Source organism: Sturnus vulgaris, chromosome 1 (genome assembly GCF_052056855.1).
Source record: "Sturnus vulgaris isolate bStuVul1 chromosome 1, bStuVul1.hap1, whole genome shotgun sequence".
Taxonomy (NCBI): domain Eukaryota; kingdom Metazoa; phylum Chordata; class Aves; order Passeriformes; family Sturnidae; genus Sturnus; species Sturnus vulgaris.
Genome location: NC_142243.1, coordinates 101205206 through 101226402, shown reverse-complemented (window position 1 = coordinate 101226402; position 21197 = coordinate 101205206). Strand labels below are relative to the sequence as shown.

Below are 21197 nucleotides of genomic sequence, written 5' to 3'. Positions count from 1 at the left end.
GGCGTGGGGCGCGGCGGAGCGGGGCAGCCGGGGGCCGGCGGAGGAGCGGAGCGAGGCGGGGCGGAGCGGAGCGGTCGCCACCCGCCCGGCGCCGGGGCGGTGCGGAGCGGAGCGGCCGCGGGAGGAGCGGGGCGCGGGCGGAGCGGAGCGCGGCGGCTGCCGCTGCCTGGATGCCAGAAGCGCCTCTGGAGCCAGCGGCCGGCGGCACCCGGGAGGGCCCGGGAGAGGAGGAGGAGGAGGAGGCGACGGCGGCGGCGGCGGAGGAGGACTCCGGGCGCGGAGGAGAGGAAGCAGGCAGCGCTTGCCATGGCCTCCAACTTTAACGATATAGTCAAGCAGGGCTACGTAAAAATCCGCAGCAGGAAGCTGGGGGTGAGTTCTTTCTCCCTTCGACGGCCCTGCCCGGGGTGGGGGCGAGGCGCTGGGTGTCGCCTCGTGGGCCTGGGGGGCGGTGGTGCCCCGGGCCGGGGCCGCCAGCGTGGGGCGCGGCGACCTGCTGCTGCTGCCGCTGCTGCTGCTGCCGCTGCTGGTCCTGCCGCTGCTGCTGCTGCCGCTGCTGCTGCTGGGGCTACCGCTGCTGCTGCTGCTGCTGGTGCCGCTGCCGGGGCTTGGACTTCGCTCCCAGCTCCGGAGGGGTCGGTGGGGATGCGCTGCCATTGCGCCTCGGGAGAGCCGGCTGCTCCCCTCTCCGGGAAGGCGCCGCTCCGCCTTCTATCTCAGCCATCGCCCGCCAGGGTCACTGTCCACCAAAAGCTGCGCCCCGTGCCCCCGTCCTCCTGGGGTCCCCAGCCCAGGCCGGGGCTGACACTCCCCTTTGGCCGTCCCTGCCCTCCCCTGTCCCTCGCCTTGCTGCCTTCGGCAAGGGCTCGGGTGGGGAGAGGAAGGCGCAGGCAGGAGCTGTAAACTTTGAGTACAGATTCTCCCTCTCTTTCTCCCTCTCATTTCGGACAGGGATGTTTTCAATCAGGGCAGGGTCGAAAAACACGCTGCTGGTACTGGAGTAACAGAGTAGCAGAGTAAAGCGTTTGTGGAGGTGCGATGGTGCTGTGCCCTCGGGCGCGGGGGACTGGGGAATGGGAGCCTGCAGCGCACCGGGATGGGCAGGGAGGCAGCGGGGTGACAGCTTCGTGAGCATAAAGACAGATGCAGAGGCTGACAGTGATAAAAACTGTGAGAGTGGTTGATCGAAGTGCCCACCAGGATGCTCAGCAACACCGTGTGTGCTATGAGATTGGCCACGGGCACTTTTCCTGAAGGGGTGCGGCAAATGTTGAAAAGGCGGTGAAGTTGGAGCAGAGTGTGTGCAGAGGTGAGGATCTTCTAAACTTCAGTCGGTCCCGGGAATCATCGGTTTGGGCTGTCTCCTACCCTTTATGAGAGAGCAGAAATGCTTGCTTGCACAGCTACTGATGTTGCCAATAATCCCGAAAGGTCCAAGTCCCTGTTGGCCTGAGGCTGGAAGGAGGTCTGAGGTTCTTTGTGTTCACTCTTTCAGTTTTTCTTCAGGTGTGCAGAAAGGTGCAGGGTCTCTACCACCTCTCCCTTCCAGGGAGGTGGTCCCTGCTTCCCCTGAAACCTAACAGCAGGAACCATATGAAATCTGCCCTCCTCCAAGTAGTGCTCTGTGAGCTTATCACAGTGCTAATATTTATCTCCTCCTCCCCGTCTCTCCCTTCCCCCCCCAGATGATGTGCATTGCTTGCAGACACAGTGTGCAGGATGGTGGGACACTAATCATAAATTGACCTTTGGAGCACTTTGGTGACTTGGCAGGGCCGTTAATTCCAAAAGAGCACAGGAAAGTTCAGTCCAAACCCTTAATAGCTTCAACTGCAGATGTTTGAGAAATGGTGTAAATCCAAAGAGAATGGATGCTCTTATTAATGATTTTGCAACCCCAAAGTCGCTCCGTGCATCGTCAAGCATTAATCTTATCTGAAGAAGCAATTTCTAAGCCTTAGTTTGTTTCTGGCAGTCCTCTGCTTAACCTTTGCTCATCAGTTTTTTTCCTCTTCAGCAGTGTTACTGGATGGGCCCAACACAAAGCAGAGAGATGATGGTATCCCATCACCTTGATGTTAGTAGTTGGAAACAGAGTTAATCTATTTGGTTTGCAAATCTGATTTTGAAGCCATCTCAAGTGTCCTTTAAGTGTGAAAATATGTATATGCATGTCTCTATGTATGCAAATACTTTTATATACCTATGCCTATGGCGTATGTGCAACAAATGTAGAGTTCATATCACAGTAATCTTGGATGATACTTTTTGACCTGTTTAAAAAAATTGTGAAGGGAGTGATATTTCATTGCAGAATATCTTATTTAGCTTGAATATTTTGTTTTGAAGATGGTAATCTGATTTCTTAAAGGGGGACACATAAAACTGTTTTTTTTTCATGGATATTTTCCATGGTCGCAATGATTATCGTGCCTCTACACTAAGCAGAGGGAAATAGTTCATACAGTGTTTGTGGAGGATTTTCTCCTACTGGAGTGTGAGGGTGACAATTCAGACTATACAGCCTCAGGCAGGTGGTAGTATAAGCTTAAATATGACATATGGAAATGCACATCTGAATAAATCTATTAAATAGAATTTAAAAGGGATTATATTTTATAGAAAATAGCATCAAAATTCAAATGAGTGTGATGGTTGAAAGGTATGAATATGTGTGTATATATCCATAGCTAATTGGATTCTTGTGACTGAAAATCTAAATGAATGCAATTTTTATTCACCAAGTGAAACATTAAGGGTTTGTCTTTTTTTCCTTTATGTCTGTCTCCAAGTCCAAATCTTAATGAGTTACACTGAAGCTGTCGTAATGTAGGTGAATACATGAGTTTTCAAGATATAAATGTCTGCTAGCAAATTAATATTTTTAACCTCCAAAAATACTGAAAAGAGGGAAGAGAGCTATGGATTCTGGAAACTAAGGCTAAGATAATTTTTAAATACGGCAATAGAATTTTATCTCTTGCTAGTTGTGTTTCATTCTTACACACTGGAAGTTACTGGGGTAGTTTTTTTGGTCATAATAGTCTACATTCTTTGAATATTTCAAAGTCTTCTGAAAAGCAGATTGATTAAAACTTGGAGAGCTGAGGTGTCTAGTACCAATTTTTGTGCTAGACTTGGGCTATAAAACTAATTCTAACCTCTAGGCTGGTACCCAATTTATTATTGAAATTCTTCCAATTCAGCTTTTATTCTGTTTTATTTTGTGACTGAGGGATCCGTGGCTAGGAATCAAATGGAAGATAGTTCAATAGCATATTTTCATTTTATTGAAAAAATCCCACAACAATAAGCTTTCATTTGGGGAGAACTTTTTAGTAGAATTTACTTTATCAGGAAATTAATTTACAAAAACCCAAGTAATAAATCTTCATCTAATTATAAAAGAGAAATCTTTTTTTTTTTTTTTTTTTTTTTTTAACAAGGTATAGTGTTTTCTTCTGATGTTTTACACCTACCTAATACCTTGCTTTAAGTACTTGTTACTCCATCTGCCTAGTCCTCACATACCTTCAAATTCTATTAATAGTATTCATGAAGTCAGGATTTGAGCTTTTTTCCCATCAGGAATTGATTCTGTTCTGAAAAGTGACTTGAAGACAAAAATGATGCCTAAACGTTGATGGAAATACATGGCAAGAAGAACTGCGAGAATTTGTCCTTACTTTTTTGTTTAGTGATACTTGATCATTAACTTTTATTTTCCCTGCTTTTCACTGTAATCCTTAAGTGCTTGTTTACAGAAATAGATTAATAAGTAAATTGAATGGTATATTCCTCTGACAGTTCAGTATTTTCAAGTAGACCTCATTGTTCTGATACCTTTGCGATGTTAAAGTTGCTTTTGTTGTAAAGTTGTATAGTGAGCTGAGGAGGCTTACCAGCCTCTCTGCTGTTGTATTCTGACTCTGGGAATATCATGGTTTCTGCAGTGGAGATATCAGGCCACAAAGACACATCCAGACAGTCTGACCACTTAGCTTATCTCCTTATTTTGGTTAGGCATGAACTGTACATGAAACTTTTCTCTGGTGCCTTGAAATGTCAATTATATGCTAAAGGCTATGTAGTATGCAAGCTCATGTGTATACGTCACATCTTCATCAAGGTGTTTTTGAAACTTAGAAATTGTAGTCATTGAGGATGACTGTAATTAAAACATCTTTAAAAAATCTGTTTCCCTGCAGCCTAAATATGCCTTTATTTTCAGTGCCCTGGCATTCTCGCATTGTTTGATATTTTGCTTTTCTCTAATACTGCATAAAGGAAATAGTCATTCTTGCAGCCATTACATTTGACCTGTGTGACCCTTCTTTGAAATAAATTTGATTGTAATGTGGTGTGCTGTTCAGATCAGAATAGGTCATTTGTGTAGTGTGGAACAGGACTGTGCTGCCTTTGTTCTTTTGGAATCTTTCATACTTGTGTCACATTAAAATTCATATGACACAATTTTCTACTGCACTGGCTGTACTTATAGGCTGAAACTTTCTTGTAGCAGATTGGAGTCCCTTTGTTGCTTCCTAATAGACTAAGCTGTGAGGATTTCATGTCTTGCTGAAGTGCTGTTTCTTAGAAAAAAAAATTGATGTCACATTAGGAAGTCTAATTAAAAATGAACATTGTGTCACTTTGATGGTCTTGTTTTGACCCATACCAACCTTCGAAGTTATAATCTTATTGTTTGTTTGTTTTTGTCTTTTTTTTGTCATGCCTCGGCCATAGAATGAAAGAATCCTATCTCTTGGAAATTTTCACTACGTTTGTTAATAATGACTAATTTTTCCATGTTTCCACATACTAAGTGAAATTATTTTCTTGGTGCTTCAGTTTATAGGCTAATATACCTAGCTGAAGAGAAAATTGTCCCTGCCAGCCAGTCTTGATTGAGGAATAAATAGTGGGTTGCTCTTAGTCACCAAATTAGAAGTTTTACCATATAACCTCCCCCTATTTTAACCATTCTTTTAGATCATTACAGGTACCTTTTCTGTAAATGAACACAGTGTTTCTCCTTCTGGAATTAACCCCGACTTCAATCAATCGGGACTAACAACACTGAATACGAACCACTGATTGCAGCGTGGTTCCTCTTGAAATCGTGCAGTATGTGTCTTGGAAAATCCTAACATTCAATTGATATTTTGTGTATATTTTGGGTGAAGAAAGCAAAGAGACCTGCAAAATTTCTTGGGTTTGAGATTACATTGATGGATCGCACTGGCTCTGCAAGTGGGTCGTGATGAATACAGAGGGTAAAGGTTCTTCTATTTCTTTGAGTTGCCACAACTTACACAGAGAAACAAGTAAACACCTAAAAAAGTACAGGCAAGTAGTGCACCTGGAATGGATATTCTTCCCATGGATCATTTTATATTATTATCCATGGAAAGGTGCTCAGCCTGATTGTAAGCACCGAGATTGTCTTTTATATAACTGCATCCTGACCAGTGCTACAGCTGTGAGTTACGTCTTGGAGTATGAAAATAATTCAAATAAAACTATAAAACCTCAATTACTGTTTATAATAAATTGATTTTACTTTTTATAAATCTCCAGATGGACAGGATTTAGATTGCAGATTCCTTCCTTGTAAAGGAGTTTCTTTTTCACAACAGTTCAAGGCAACCTGAGATACGGAATTTAAGGATTTAACCATAATCTATTAAGGAAGCTAGTCACATTTGCTACTTAATGCTGAAAGTGTCATTTAAAATACCAATAATTACTCCTTTCAGTCTTCTTGCTACAGTTATGTGAATGGATTTGAAGAATTACAAGGAAAATACATGGATTTCCAATTCGGTCATTATGGAAAGAACAATCATCTTGAGCTTCTGACCAGTTTTTATTGATTAAGCTTATTGTACAGGAAATTGAAAGAAATGTCTTGCAGTCACAGTAAACAAGGACAAAAAGTGCCACAACTTTTTATGATGATGTTTGTGTTAAAGCAACTTGTGAATCAGGCTTGTGGTAAGCACTTTGAAGTTGCTGTGCTTCCCAGTTATTTTCTTGATGTGTTTTTTCACTTCTTAATTCCCAAGAGGTGTGATAGTCAAAGGTCTAGTAATATTGTAATGGATGGCACTTACTTAAAGTCAAATAGTTCTCTTTTGTAGATAGCATATCACATCTATGTTATCAATGGATTACAGATGCTTCTATTTTTACTCTTGTATGTAATACCACTGACCTCACTCAGATTGCACCTTAGCTATATGAAGATTACCCAAAGAAGTGTTTGTACAGACTCTCTCTCTCTTTCACTTGCATATTGTGAGATGCTAAAATATTAGTGAGAATTCATTGTATCTTCTGTAAGGTCTTCTGTTTTTTCATTTAGGAGTCTCTCATTTTTGTCCTATAATGGAGATTAAAACCTGATGGAAAGACCCAGCAAAAAGACCCTGAAGTCAATTTAAGGAACCCATTAACTTTGGTGGCTTTGGTTCAGTGTCCATGTGGGAACATTAGCCACATGCATAGAACATGAATTTCCTTGCTGTAAAATGCCTTTCAAATCCTACTCAAAGGAATTGTCCTTTCTGAAATTGGTAATTATGGAAGGAACATGCTCTATGAGTCCTTGAAATATACAAAGAATTATTCATGTAATTCCAGTAGTGAGTTTTCTTCCTAGTTTTTTAGAAATAATCTCTCTTCGAATCATTCATTCAGATTTTTGCAAGCGGTGCAAAATGCTTTATAGCTGTTGCCTGGCAACAACATATTCAGGCAACAGCATATGTGAGTCAGTTGTTATATGTTTATATATGTGGCTGTGTATAGAGTGTATATTTTAGATAGGAACTAATGAGACATTTTTTAAAAAGCGTACTATGAAATGCCCTTTAAAAAAAATAAAATTCAAATAAAGGTTTTGGGGTCTACATTACCCTGGAAAGTTTGCCTTTTGTTTCAGGTTATGTGAAAGATCAGCTAGCTGAACAGCTTTTCACAAATGTCATGATGTAGTTAATATATTTCCATTCAGTCTGAGCGAGCAGTGTAAAATATTCTCTTTGTTGAAGGCAAGCAATATTTTATATGTATAGATGCTAAATTATATCCCTCACCGTTCTTTAATAATGTGTTATTGAACCAAAATATGGATGTTTTACTGAGTACAGTAGCCTTTCGTATATGTTATATTTGAAATAATAATTGTAAATGTTACACTGCAATTTTTGTTTTTAATCTTTGCAACTTGCAGTGCAACTCTAACATTCAGAATGACTGTGATGTATTATTGTAACTAATCACAGTTTGGTTGAAATTTTTTTCCAGAAAAAATACAGACTTCAACTCTAAATACTATGAATTTCTTGAAGAAAATCAATAAAGAAAAACAAGGAAACCTTTTGCTATTGTGGAAAAAGTTTTTATGTAGTAGGACAGAATTAAAAACTTGTAAAAAAGGTTTTAGTGAGACTAGAGTATGTGCAGTAAGTATCTTGTCACTTGCACACAAAAATGCTTACTTTCGATTAATTTTTTTTTTGTAGTATTCAGGAAACATATTCACACATCATGTCTGAGGAAAAAATCTGTGTGATTGATAAATACAGCTTATAAACCACTGTATATGAAAACTTGGTACAAGTCAAGAGAGTTCCAAACAATGAGATCTGCGGCTGGCACCGGAATTGAATCTGCTGTCTTCAGGAGTACTCTTACTGACTAGGATAGGGTAGGATAGCTTTCTTGGAAGGAGTTTTGAAGATGAATGTTAATTTTGAAGTCTACTTAGAAATTAAAGAAAAAAAATCATCTGCAAGCTAGTAGTTAAATACGCTTCTTTTCAAAAGTGATCTCCCCTGTAAAATAAGTGTCCAGATTCTGATGCTTTTTAACAATTGAAATGTGTGAAACATTGCATTGCTGTCATACTGAGAGGTTACAAGCCCATGCAAATGGAGCCTCACAGGAATTACTGTTCACTTAAGATGCACATAAATTAGGAAGATAATTAAGGGAAGTGTGTAAATCTTTTAAGAGATTGATCTTCCTTCTCTCAGTTGTTCAGTTGCCAAAATGTCCCTCATCATCTCCGACTTATCTGGGCTGAACTTTGGAAAGGTTGTATTCATTAACATGTCAGTGAGGAATTAGAAGCACACGGCATTGACTAGACCTGGAGAAAAAAGTTACACTGTGTCTACCTGTTCATTGCAGAAAGAATTAATAGCAAAGTTTAATATCAAAAGGTTGTCACTGCTGTAGAACCAAACTACTGCCATCTTTGAGAAAGAAGCCCTTGATGCTTCCAATACTCTTTGTTTGTCCCTGGATTTTTTCTTTATTTGAGACAGTCTTGCTCTGGGTACCCTGCCCTCAGAGTGAGTTGTATGTTCTCATTCCTCATGCAAACACTTTTTTTCCTGTAAGGAGAAAAGAGTGCATGATGTCTTACAAAATAAGAATACAAGAGTTTTCTGAATGAGTGGTCATAATTATTGGTTTTGTACAGTGCCTAAAAAGAAGAGGAATCTTCATTTTAACTGAAGTTGACATGTTCAATTATTAATTGCTAGATTAGTATGATAATAAGAATGTGTATGATATATATAAAATAGTATGGCAAAAAGTGGAGGCAAAAGTGGAGTTAATTTTTCATAGCTCTAGGAAGGTTATTCAAATAAAAGATATTTTGCTGAGTTTTATTTTCTGTAGTTCTAGTATCTTAAACTGCAGAATGAAATCTAGAGCTTTTTGCACTGTGGATGAAATAACCTCTTTTGAGAAGGCAAAAAAAAATCTTTGTACAGACATGTTGGACTCAATAGTAGAAAAGTTAAATTTTAGTCTTTTGCAGAGATGTAATTTGTAATCTTGAGCGCTTTGATTCATTCCAGCCTTATTCTCAATTATACTAAGCCCACTGTATGCTACATAAATTAAATCTAAAGCTGTGTTAAAGCCCCTTATATCAGCATAGTGAATGCTTTTAGTGTAAATGGGAAACAGCCTTTCTGAGCTTTTCTGTTTGTAAAACTAGTATAATCTCTTTTCACCCGTGATTGCTTTATTTTGTCTGTCTCAACTATAAACTCATGTTCAGTTCTCCTTTACAATGGGTAGGTTGGCTGATGCTGACTGCGGTCAAAATATTATTAGGGGCTACAGCTCTATAGAAAACACTAGAATAATTCATATTTCATTTTTTAGTAATTTGAATTTCATAACTGTGGAATGGCTGGGGTTGAAAGGGACCTCTGGAGGTCACCTGAGCCAACATCTCTCTCAGGCAGGGTCACTATTTTAATGTTGTACGAAGACATTTGATTGAAAATAAACTTTTGGTTGTATTTCATTGAGTTCTTCTATGGATTTTTTTTTTTTTTACAGTCAGGATGTGTTCTATAATTTATTTTACCTTTTTGAATATAAAGAATGAAAATATTGTGTGTTTTCTACCCAGATCTTACTGATAGAAATGATTACTCATCAGTTTTCAGTTTTCTTATTAGAAATAAGTGTCAGGAATGTGAGAAGTCCGAAGCTGATAACTTTGATAGGCCCTATGTCTCTTTTTCCCTGAGACAGAATTATAGCACAGAATCGAAAGTGTTGAAGAATTTAGCTTTTAAAAGTAGATATTAAAATGTTTAATGTAGAATTGTTCACATCTTTCTTGGCAGAACAATCCTGAAAGCTGAATACGGTGCACAAGACAATTTCATAACTGCTTGGGTTGCTGGTCTGCAGTTGTGGGTGTAAATTTCTGACCTCAGCCATGCAGAAAAGCTGTATTTGTCAAATATATGACACATAAAGTAACAACCTTATTTTAAACCAGGAGGAAGAGTTAAAGATGTTACTGCAATATCTTTTTCCTTTCCTAGTGCAGTGTATTACTGGTCAGATTTTGAGAAGACATTGGTTGTCTCATCTCCAAATTTTATAAAAGGCATATTCTTCCACAAAAAAGTTGGAAACCCCTTACTCTGTAGGCTTATGCAAAGCATTCTGCTAAGCAATGCTAGTACTTAGCCTTAAGTTGTATGTTTTACCCATAATATCTTGGAGCCCAGCATGGGGAGCATGTATTTGCATGATCCTATAGAGGAAGGTCTGTGGGACTTTGTGCAGGTTGTAGGGTGAATCAGTTGAGTCACCTTGCAGAGCCTAGAGATAAGAAAATGCATTGTTTCTTGAGGAATTCTACCTACAGAATATGTGCAATAAAAGAGGACTATAGAAGCATTTATTGAGAGGAAATATATAAGGTTACAAAAAAAAAGAGAAAAATCAGATTATGGTTTGCCCATTATAATAATACTAGTGTGAGTGCTGCTAGAAGATTTTTAGCAATCAATATGGCACTGATTTGCCCACAACAACAAAAAAAAAAGTTGGTTTTCTATAAAAAAGGAATAATTTTGAGATCACTGAATCATTGGCATCTTTGTCAGTACATCAAAGAAAAAGGTTGAAGATGTACTGGGTAGCCTTTACTAATAACAGTATTGTTTGAACCTTTTTCATTATCAACACACTTAGGTGGTATATGTATTTAATGAAGTTGAGTTCCCTCATCATGTTACATTTTTCTAGTTATTGAATAATCTGGATGTCTTGAGTTTTTTGATAATGAAAATTCTAATGTAGAACCATCCAAAAGAAAAACACGAGAAAGGAAGCTACTCTTGGCTTTAAGTGTGAGCATGTTGATGAAGTAGATCATCTGTTTCAGGCGTAGGTAATAGTTACCTTGATTAGATCTCACTGCTCAGTGTAGGTGCATCTTTAATTTCTTCTGACGAAGTGTAAGATCAAATGTTTTTACAGGGAAAGCTGTGCAACAGACAAAAAGTTTCTCGGCACTAAATCTGCATTTGCACATAAACTTTAGCTGGTGAGAATTCGTTAAAATTGCATTTGCAAAATGCAGAGTGAAAAAAATCTTGAGATCTATCCTCTGCAATGGAGCAGAATCTCTGACAGCTGTTATTCCCAGTAATGACATGTGATGTAGAAAATAGATAAATATTAAAAAATGTAGGAGAAGGAATAAGGAGTGAAAGAGAAGCAGCAGTCTGCTGTAGTCTGATGTTGTTGCAGAAAAGCAAGAACGGAATTATTTTTATGGTCCCAGAGGTCTTAATAAAGAAGAGCACTGCAGTTTTTTAAAGGCAAAGTAGATACATTAATGCAAAGGCTCTATTTCTAGAATATAAGCTATTACACATTATAGGACTTGTCCAATACCCAGGGGCCAAATGGAATATTTTGGAGTCATGGCCATTTCAGAAGGTTCAGGTTATTTTGAAGAATTAGGTCTGAATGCCTGTAGTGTATCATTAGAGATGACTCTTTTCAGACACTTCCTAATCATTTGGGATGAAGATAATGCTTACAAATTGTGAAAGGGAGCTGTAACTAATGGTAACAGCTTAGCAGCTGGCAGAGAACATTGGCTAAACTATCGGAATTAGGAATCTGAGGTGCATTGAAAATGGAAACCTCACAGTGAAACGTAAGGAGGATTCTCTGGAGCAGCCATGGAATAGATTTACATGAGATTTATGGGCAGTGAGAGGAAAATTTTTGCTGGTGGACCTCATAGTGTATTTATTTGAGGATAAACGTTGCTCTAGCAGCTTTTATAAAATAGTATGTGTATATTGTTTAGATGTATTGCTTTGGGATTTTTTGAACTGAAGGAGAAACTAGAAAAGTAAATGCTACTTGTAAATATTTTTGACATGATTTTGACATGATTATAACATAATTCAGTGTATGTCCCAAAAGAGCCCAGAGGTTAAATACATTTCAAAATGGTTTTGGAGGTGTATTTTCCAGAATTCTTGATGTCAGAAAATAATTTTTGCCTGGATTTCTTTTCCTCTCTTCTTGAAATGGAAAATCAGTAATTTGTACTGTGTTTCTGTATAATATTATTTTATGGCTTACAGTCATTTCACTTAAAAAAAGAATATTCAAGGTGACTCTGTCCTATGCTGCTATCTAAACAAAATGGAATTTAAAACTAGTGAGGTGGTGCTTCTTGTTCAGTTTTTCAGAATATTTTCTTTTTTCCGCCCCTGACGTACCTGAAACATTTCCTAGACCATCATAATTAGTTGATCTTCTGACAGAAAAAACTAACAGTTTTTCTTTCTGTGTTTTGGAAGTTATTTGCAAGAATATATACCCATTCTCATTTAAACCAACAATACTTGATTTAGTTGTGCTGATTAAAAGGGACTGAACTAATGGGCCAAATATCTGCTTGTGGGTAGAAAAGCATATGAAGGATTACAGTCTCCTTCTATACATGCCACACTTTTAAGTTTAGGATAATGCAAGAAGTCGTAAATTATATTGATTTTGTTGACCTGAGCTAACCTGCAGTGGTGGCACAGCAGCGCTGTCGCTGGTGCTCAGGGCTGAGCTGAATGCACAATAGATGAAACGAGTTAAACGGGAGATCTGAACTGGGGAATGCTGCTAACCACCCTTTGAAGTCAACTTTAGAGAGCTATAAAACAAAGCAAGCTGACTGCATAGCCTTTAAGATGATCGTGACTGAAATAGTGAAAATGGAAGCTCAACTACCAATGCATAATTACCAAGAGATTCTTGATTTTTGTCACTGGTGTTTGTTCATTAAATTAGGCTTGCAGTGAGTAAAAAAACTCTGCAATATGCAGGTAAATACAGAGGAAAGACCTCTGATAAAGAAGGCCAAATCTGCCCCTGATTGTGCAAGTGTCTCAGAAAGTGTGTGTTTGCAGGTATCCTATGCCAGCCACAGGCTTTGCCATAGCATAGCTCACCTTGCTTTGACGAAGTTTCATTCAATCAGTCTTTTGTTACAGAAATTTCATAAAATTCTGTCAATCCCAGCAAATGCTATTAAAACCTAAGCCGGACAGAGCAGTTCCTCATCTTCAAAATTCTTTTTCTAGGTGGGCAGATAGTTTTAGGGTTGCATCCCATGCAAATGGGATTTGGTAAGATTTCACTCATCAACTTTTTTTCAGAATCAGGAGGGTTAAAAAACTTAATTTCTGAACCAAAAAATTGAAATGCTTGTGTAGTATTTTGTCCTCAGGACCAGATGCCTTAGGCATAGGCCTTTAATCCCTGTGCCCTAGTTACAGCAATTAAGGTTCATGAAATATAAATTTTGTTACATATGCATCTTGGTTTCTTCTTTTTTCTTCAGTTTCAAAATCAGTCTGAAATATTAATGATCATATTAAATGGAGTCCGTTATGTGAATTGCTGTTAAAATTGCATTCTTGTTATCCTAACAGATGCAGTGAACGACATTTTCTAACATTAAGACTTAAATGCACGCTCTCTTGCTGAAGAAAATCTTAACTTTAATAACACAGTTTCTTGTAGGTCTGCCTCTTTATCTGCATTTAAGTTAAAAAGTTGCTGAAGGTATGCAGCACTCTGGAAAACCACAGCTTATAATTGTTCATGATTTCTAGTGCTGCAGTGCAAATTAATCAATGTTGAACTGTGCTGGGGAGGAATAGAAATGCCTAACAGCGTTGTGGTCCCTGCCTGAAAGACCTTCCACTCCAACATCTGAGATGTTAAACCTATCCTTCAAAGTCCCGTGGTATTTTTTTTTTCACTGTAAGATTTCTCTCAACCTAAATCTATCATCCATTTCTGCCATTCTGTATATGCAAATGAATTTCTGAAGCTTGATTATAACGGTTCCTTTCTCCTCCCACACTGATGAAGACATGGTCACTCATGTGAATGAAGTCCCCATCAGTGCAGGTTTTTTTGGGATCAAGGAACACACTGATAAGGAATGAGGGTACAGAGGTGGAAAAACAATTTCATTTAGATGGTTCAATAAAAGAAGTGCTGTCTGCATAGCAACAGGTATAGTCATGCTAGATTATATTTCACTTATAGAGATAGTATTCCCTTTGGTATAGATATGAAAGCTCTCAAATGAAAAATTCACAGCCTTCTGGGGGGTTTGTTTTTGTTTTTGAAAGCAGAGGCGTATGTCACTGTAAAACAACTATATGTACTTTAATGTGGCCAGGAAAGAGGCACTTAGCTGTTCCACTGCAAAAAGAATGAGTTAATAAACCCGGCACACAATCTGTCTCTGCTGTAGCTCTTGGCACACAGCAGCTCTAATTGGTGGAAGCTATTGAGGCTTTAATTGCTGATTTTGCAGTACTGCCATGTTTACTGATAAGGTTTAATGCAAGCTAAAATTTGTTAACTAGAGAGAAACAGTCACACTTGCGTGAAGAGTGTGAGGACAAACAGCAGGCTTTTCTGAAGCACCAAATGACAATGAGGTATTTCAGCACGTGGCATTGTTAGATTTCTCCTTTGAGACTCTTGAAAGGCCTTTCTTTGAGCAGAAGAGCAAGAAAAACTTTTCTGTCATGCAGCTAGTGCTGAAATAAGCTTATAGTTGAAGTGATAGTTTTCACCTCCCTGATTTACATGATATTGCTCTGTGCTGAATGGATGGAGGACCATTGTATTTAAACATTAAGACCTTTAGTTCTTGAACTGAGATATCCTCACATTTTATTTTTAACATTATTATTATGCTATAATACAATAGTCTTTTGTGCTACTAACCTGCTGTTTCATTTCTGAACTATTAAGTTAAAAATCATTGTTACTTGTATTTGAGTTTATGTTGTAGTAATAAAAATACCAAGTAATGATGTTATATGGCTGTTCATGTCCAAAATGCTAAGAGGGAAAATAAATGGAAATGTGTTTTGTACTTAACACTCTGGAAGTGCCATTATTTTGTGTCTTAGCATGTTTTTCATATACTGCATGCATATCTTAGAGCACAGGAAAATGTAAGATGCTAGCTGAGTGAAAAACAGATGCTTCTGTGTGCTCCTAATGAGTTTTTTTCTTCATGTTTGAAAAATGTGACAGCATTCAAAGAGATTTTGTGCTTGCATATGATTAAGATCTATTTAATATTGTTACTAGACATACTGTATCTGGAGTATATTCTCCAAACATCTCACACAGTTCATAAAACGTGCATCTGCATGTGTATAAAAGTAAAAATTTGAAGTACCTTAACACAGTGCCATAATCCAATATTTATTAATGTTCAGGAGATGAGAAACGTCATGTTCATCAAGTGTACCGAGAAAACTAATAGTAATTAGCATTATATTAATTTTTTCTGCTGCTAAAATGGAAATTATGTCAAACATACATTAATTATGATTGTAAATTTTTTCTACTCCCTAGACCAATTTTGTTCCAAACCGTATTCGGTTAAGTAAGTTGTAACTCCATGTGGATCTACGACTGTATAAAATATTAATAATTGTGTTACATAGTGTTTTAGATACATCACAAGGCAGCTTTACAGACAAGTGGTTGGTTTCCAGTTTCCTCAGGGCTCTGCATTTCTGTAGTAGTCCTTGTTATTCAGTAGTTTTAGCCTTGAAAGGCTGATAGGGAAAACAAACCTATCATCAGTGAGGCCATGGTTAAAACTTATCTGTGTAGATGTGAGAGGCACTCCCAAGTCCAAGTCAGCAAGGGCTGTATCTTTCTGCTTTTAAAAATCTTGGGGATTTGCAAGTCTGGCTCACAAGAACGACCTTCTTCCTAGGCTGTTTGGCAGACTTGTGTAGATATCTGTGGAATGGATAGCACTTTGTTCTTTAAGCAGTCTGATTCAGAATCTACTAATGTCTACTGATGTTCTGTTACCCACAAATGCATTAAAATGTACCTAAAATTTCGTTAATTTTACTAAAATTTGAATGTATTTCCTAGAAGAGTTATGGAAAATGCAGAATAATCTGTAGCAGTACTACAGATCCATGCTCTCTTTAACTCCAAAGCTGTATGCTTCCTTGTGTGCTAAAAAAACAAAACAACAAGAAAACAGGGAAAACCAAACAAAAAACCAAAGGGAAAGGAAAAAAATGTCAGTTATTTTCCTTCCTGTTGCCAAGAAACAGTTACCAAAATATATCTATCTACTCCCTTAACATAGGAAAGGGTCTTTTGCCAAATAGCAGTGGCAGCAAATCATGAGCTTTCCTCTGCCTTTTCCTTTCACTTCACTGAAGTGTGAAACAAAAAAATATGAGATAGTAAGTTTTTAATAGGATAAAGTGGGAAATAAACTAATACATTCTTGACCTAGGTAACGTTTTAGAAATATTAACTCTTGCATTTAATCTGGATGTAAGTGTTCACAATATTATAATTCTATCTTAAATTTTCTAACAGTAATTTTGAAATCACATTTCCTGCATGAACTTTATGAAGTAAATCACACTTGTGCTAACTCCTATATAGTGCTTAACTGTTAATGGTCTTGCAAGTTTTTGTCTTATCTCCTATTCCAATTCTTTTCTTGGATACCTTCTTCCCCTTATAGATTGTGATGCAGAATTAAAATGTGGAGGACAAAGTTTTAGAAGAACAAAATGTGGCTTGTTTTTATCTTTCTATAGCATATATTAGCACAAATATGATGGTGTTTCTTCTGCCTGCTGCTATGCTGACAGAGATGGTAATTCCAATATTCTATGTAAATAGCAAATCAAAGTTATGAAACATAAAGTGTGTCGTTTAATGCACTTTAAAATTCTGTGTTAATGCACATTATTATTTGCTTTATATTCTACAATAATAATTCCAGAATTTGGTCTGTTATTAGGCTTTAGCTCTCCAGAACTTTTATTTGCTTCACCAGAAGTAAACAAATTTCAAATAGAAAATTGCCTTTGTCAGTAATTATATGATACTTATATATTTGCCTAATCTGAAATCAATAGTGAAATAAATAGTTTGTTATTATTCCTTTCCTCCCTGTAATTAGTAGAGGGCTTTATCAAGCCAGCCAGGTTCTGGTCATGGTGGTTGCATTTGATTGAGGGCATTTGAGAGATTTGAGTAAGTAGTTAAGATATTTGCAGATGAAGGAAGTTCTCGATACATTTTGGTTTGGTGTTTGTTTTTTTGTTTTTTTGGGGGGGTGTTTTTTGGGTGGGTTTTTGTTTTGTTTTTGTTTTGGTTTTGGGGTTTTTTGGGTTTTTTTGGAGGGGTTTGTTTGCTTGTTTTTTGTTTTGGTTTTTGGTTTTTTTGAAATTAATTTTCATATAAATTAGGAAGAAAGCTCATGGATAACACATACACTATAGATATTTCAGGTGCTAATTGCACGTAAGTGTTCCACTCCTGTAATTGACAAAGTCATATCCTGAGGCATCTCGTACTCATTTACTTTGAATATGTTTCAGCAAAATACCTTGGACTAAGGAGAATTTCCTGCTTTAAAAAGGAGTGGACTAAATATTTTAATTTGAATATAATAATAATAAAAGATTTAGTAAGAATGAAACAATTTATATTTTCATGCCTCTAATCCAGTTGGATTCCTCAATTCCCTTAAAAAATTTTCCTGTGAGTTCTTGTCCAGTGCATTCTGTTTGCTGTTGTCATTTGTATAAGGCAAACAGAATCAATAATAACTTATATTCTTTTCTATCAGTGTGGTTTTAGGGCAGACACCTTATCTGATTTAAGTGAGTAGAAGTTCTACTGCTCCAAGAGAATTTATCCTAACTTTCTGTGGGCAAAGGCATGCAATCCAGGAAGAAAACAAAAATTAAAAAAGAGAAAGAAAAAAGGCTGAAATGAAGAAACAGTTTGTTTCCATAGTTGCATTTTCCCCTTACAACTCTTTGATGCATCATAAATGTAGCAAGCATGGCTATTAACTTGATTCACTTTCTTTCACAATACGATGTCGCTGCTCTGGAGAGAGATTTCAGACAGTGCTGGACAAGCAGAAAATAGACGTGGTGAAACAGAAGTAAGATGTTGGAATGAGCAAATGAAGGAAACTTCAGAAACAGTCAATATAACATATGAAAAGCATTTTCTAAATGAGGAATAAAGGAATATAAATTGTGTAGCTAAAATTGCAGCTTATAGTTTCGAGCATTGTTACACTTGTAATAATGGGGCTTTTAGCCTGCAATACTTGGTAGTCTTGTGTAGGAGGGATTTTGGTGCAGGAGAAAAGGTCCTACCTGATTCCTTACCGTGGGGCTGGTTTAACTGCACATTAATATAATGGCATGTACTAACATGATAATATATAAGATGTACACATGTTGCAATACAGTCATAAAATTTTAAATGTTTGGCTAGATCTGCCCTTTGAATTTACTTTCTTGCAACTGTAGTGGTTAATAATGTATTATTGATATAACTGGCAAAAACCCCTGTAAAATTTCAGACACTTGACTGGCCACATTTGAAAACATAGCTAAATACTTGATGCCAGATATCGTTTTCAAAGACGATAAAGCAACCCTGGGATCATCCAGTTCAGTGATGCTAATCATATATGGTTGGGATACACATAAAAGGGGAAGATAGGTTCATGTTTTAGTTCCAGGCTTCAGTTGGCCCTTTACCTACATTAAAGCAATTCAACAGTCATCTACAGTGAATAATAGAAAATATGCAGCTACAATTTGTGTTTTACTCGCTCAAACTCTCTGAACCTTTTTCTTTTATGCATCTGCTGCCAGTGCTGTTGAGTCAGCAGCTTATTTCAATTCCAGTAATCAAAACTCTGAAAAATTTATTTCCTGCTTTTGTTTGCCCCACAAAAGCAGCTTCTATCAAGATAAGCTCCTTTCATTTTATAGAATCATAGGGTCATTAAGATTGGAAAAGACCTACAAGATCATCAAGTCCAACCTTTTACTAAACACCACAACGTGAACTTACCCATAGCAACAAGTGCCATGTCCAGTCAGTTCTTTAACACTCCCAGGAATGGTGACTCTACTACTTCCCTGCACAGCCCATTTCGGTGCTTGACAATGCTTTCTGTGGAGAAATTCTCCCTAATGTCCCACCTGAACCTTTCCTGGCAGAGCTTGAGGCCATTCCATCTTGTCCTGTCCCTACTCGCCTCTGTGCTTCATCTTTTCCCTTGTGGAAATCTACCCGTGTGTCTGCAAAGGTTTCATTTCTGTCCAAGGTCACAGGACTTTGGACTTACCAAGCTTTCCTGGCAGCTGGAAAAATTACATTTGGCAATATGACCATTTTCTTTGAATGCCAGCACACTGCTCAAGCTTTGCTCTTAGCTAATATCTTCTCTGCTAGAGGCCTTGAAAACTGCAGACAATTAAGGTAATGTTTCTCTTGGTTTCATCTCTGCAAACAGCCATCATACTACCTCTTTGTCAGTGTTGTAAATTCTCTTTTTTCATTAGAAGTAGTAGTTGAGGTGATACACAAATCACAACCAGTATTGCTTAGGACACCTTTTATTCAGTAAGGCAGTGTGGCTGTGTACTGTCCACCCAAAAGCAGGGGACTGTGCAGCTGTGCCTGGAGGGGTTTCTAGTTAGGTATTGAGGAAGAAATTCAGGGGGCTGTTCACTTATCAGGTCTGCAAATGATGCCACAGCCTTTGTCTGTGTGTATCAGAAACTGCTTTCTTGGGTGGCAGGAGCTGTACAGCATCTTGTTGATGTCAGTGTGTGCCCGTGGCCTTGTCCTTGTAACAAGCCCGTAGCATGGCGAGTGTAGCAGCCCTTGCAGTCCCGGTGGGACAGTGGGTCTCCAGAGCTTATCAGGCCTTGGGAACCTTTCACATGCTGCTTTCTCAGCTGTGTGAGAGTTCAAACGTGCTTCCTCTCTTGGGACAGTTTTTGCTAGTTTCTCCAATCAGGCATTTAAGAGCCTTGATGGCACTAGGAAGTCCCATGGTTTGATTTGCTGCTATGTGATTCTTGTCTCATCAGTGATGAGGGTAATCTTTTTCAAGCTCTCTGTTCATATTTCACACTCCCTTTTCTGCCCGTTGTCTTGGTAATAATCATCTGTATTAGATTAAATCCGAGTAAGAAGCTTCCAGCAAGTGGAATTGATACAACACTAAGTACTGAGTGAGAAGGCAACCCATGCAGAGTGAAAGAATTCCAAGGTCTTTATTTGTAAAGTGCAGAAACATGTGATAAGAGTAACAGTCTTATTTATGGAATTGGGAATCAGTGTCCTCTCATGTAGCTAATGTGGCTGCTCAGCAAAATTCACTCTTTTTTTGGTTTCATTTTGGGGTTTTTTTTGTTTGTTTCTTTTTGGGGTTTTTTTGTTTGATTATGTGTTTATGCAATGATGCTACACTGATGGAAAAGCAAGCAGGAGGTTGATTGAACACAACATTAAAAGCTCAGCTTGTTTTGAGAAGGTTTGTAAGTGCAGACATCCTCAAAACATACAGTATTTTTCACAACAGTTCAAACACTAAATCTGTTTATCTTAAGTTGCTAGATAGATTTCATGATACTTTAATTTAAGGTGAATTAGCTGAGTATTTCTCTTTACTGGTAACATTGTTGGAAAGGTTGTTGCATAACTGAACATGCATTTACACTAGTGAATATAAAGGTAATTTTATTCTTTTACCTTACAATCTGTGGCCTTTCATACCTGAATGAAATGCTGATTTATTAAATGAGTACTTCTTTCAATTGTTTTATGTAATTTATAATAAAAACATAAATAATTGTGGTAATTAAAGGACAATGTTTGACATTTAAAACTCCTTCTTGAGATTGAGTTAAACAAAAATAATAATTTCGTTGCAAAAATAAACAAAAGAGAAATTACCTGCGTGGATAATAGTTTCATTAGAAAGAGTTGTTACCTGACATTTTTGTCTAAACTCTAAAGTTGCTTACTATAATAGCTATGCATCTAGATTGTGAAAGACATGACAAAGGAGCAGGAATCAAGTAAAAGAATATATTTAATTTCACCAAAATTACTTTAGACAAATTGTCGAATGCCATTCAATTGATTTTAAAAATTCTCTGAGGTGTGTCTGCAACTCTTCTTAGAAGGCCATGCATAAGCCACATAGCAAAAACTTCACTTATCTAAAGCATTTCTGAATTGTCAGTCAGCAAATAGCAAGGCATCATACTGATTTTAAGTTCTTATAATATGTATTATGACAGAAGCTTCTTTCTCCATGCGTGTTTCTGTAGTGTTTCTCAGGACTTCTATTGAAAGACCTCTGGAATGACAGGAATGACAGTATTGGTAGCTTAGAGTCAGATCCCAATATAAAAGGAAAATCTTGATTTCAGTCTGTGGGATTTTAAGCTATTTTTATCTTACATAAGATAGGATTTTCCTTC

At 37.7% G+C, this 21197-nt stretch overlaps 1 protein-coding gene across 1 annotated transcript in view; it reads left to right on the top strand.

Moving 5' to 3' along the window:
* Positions 1-214: 214 nt before the first annotated feature.
* The window catches only part of DOK6 (docking protein 6), a 249953-nt gene continuing 228970 nt past the window's right edge, over positions 215-21197 (top strand). The window contains exon 1 of the mRNA XM_014870907.2: positions 215-372. Coding sequence (XP_014726393.1) covers positions 307-372 — 66 coding nt within the window. The 5' untranslated portion in view covers positions 215-306. The remainder of the gene's footprint in view (positions 373-21197) is intronic.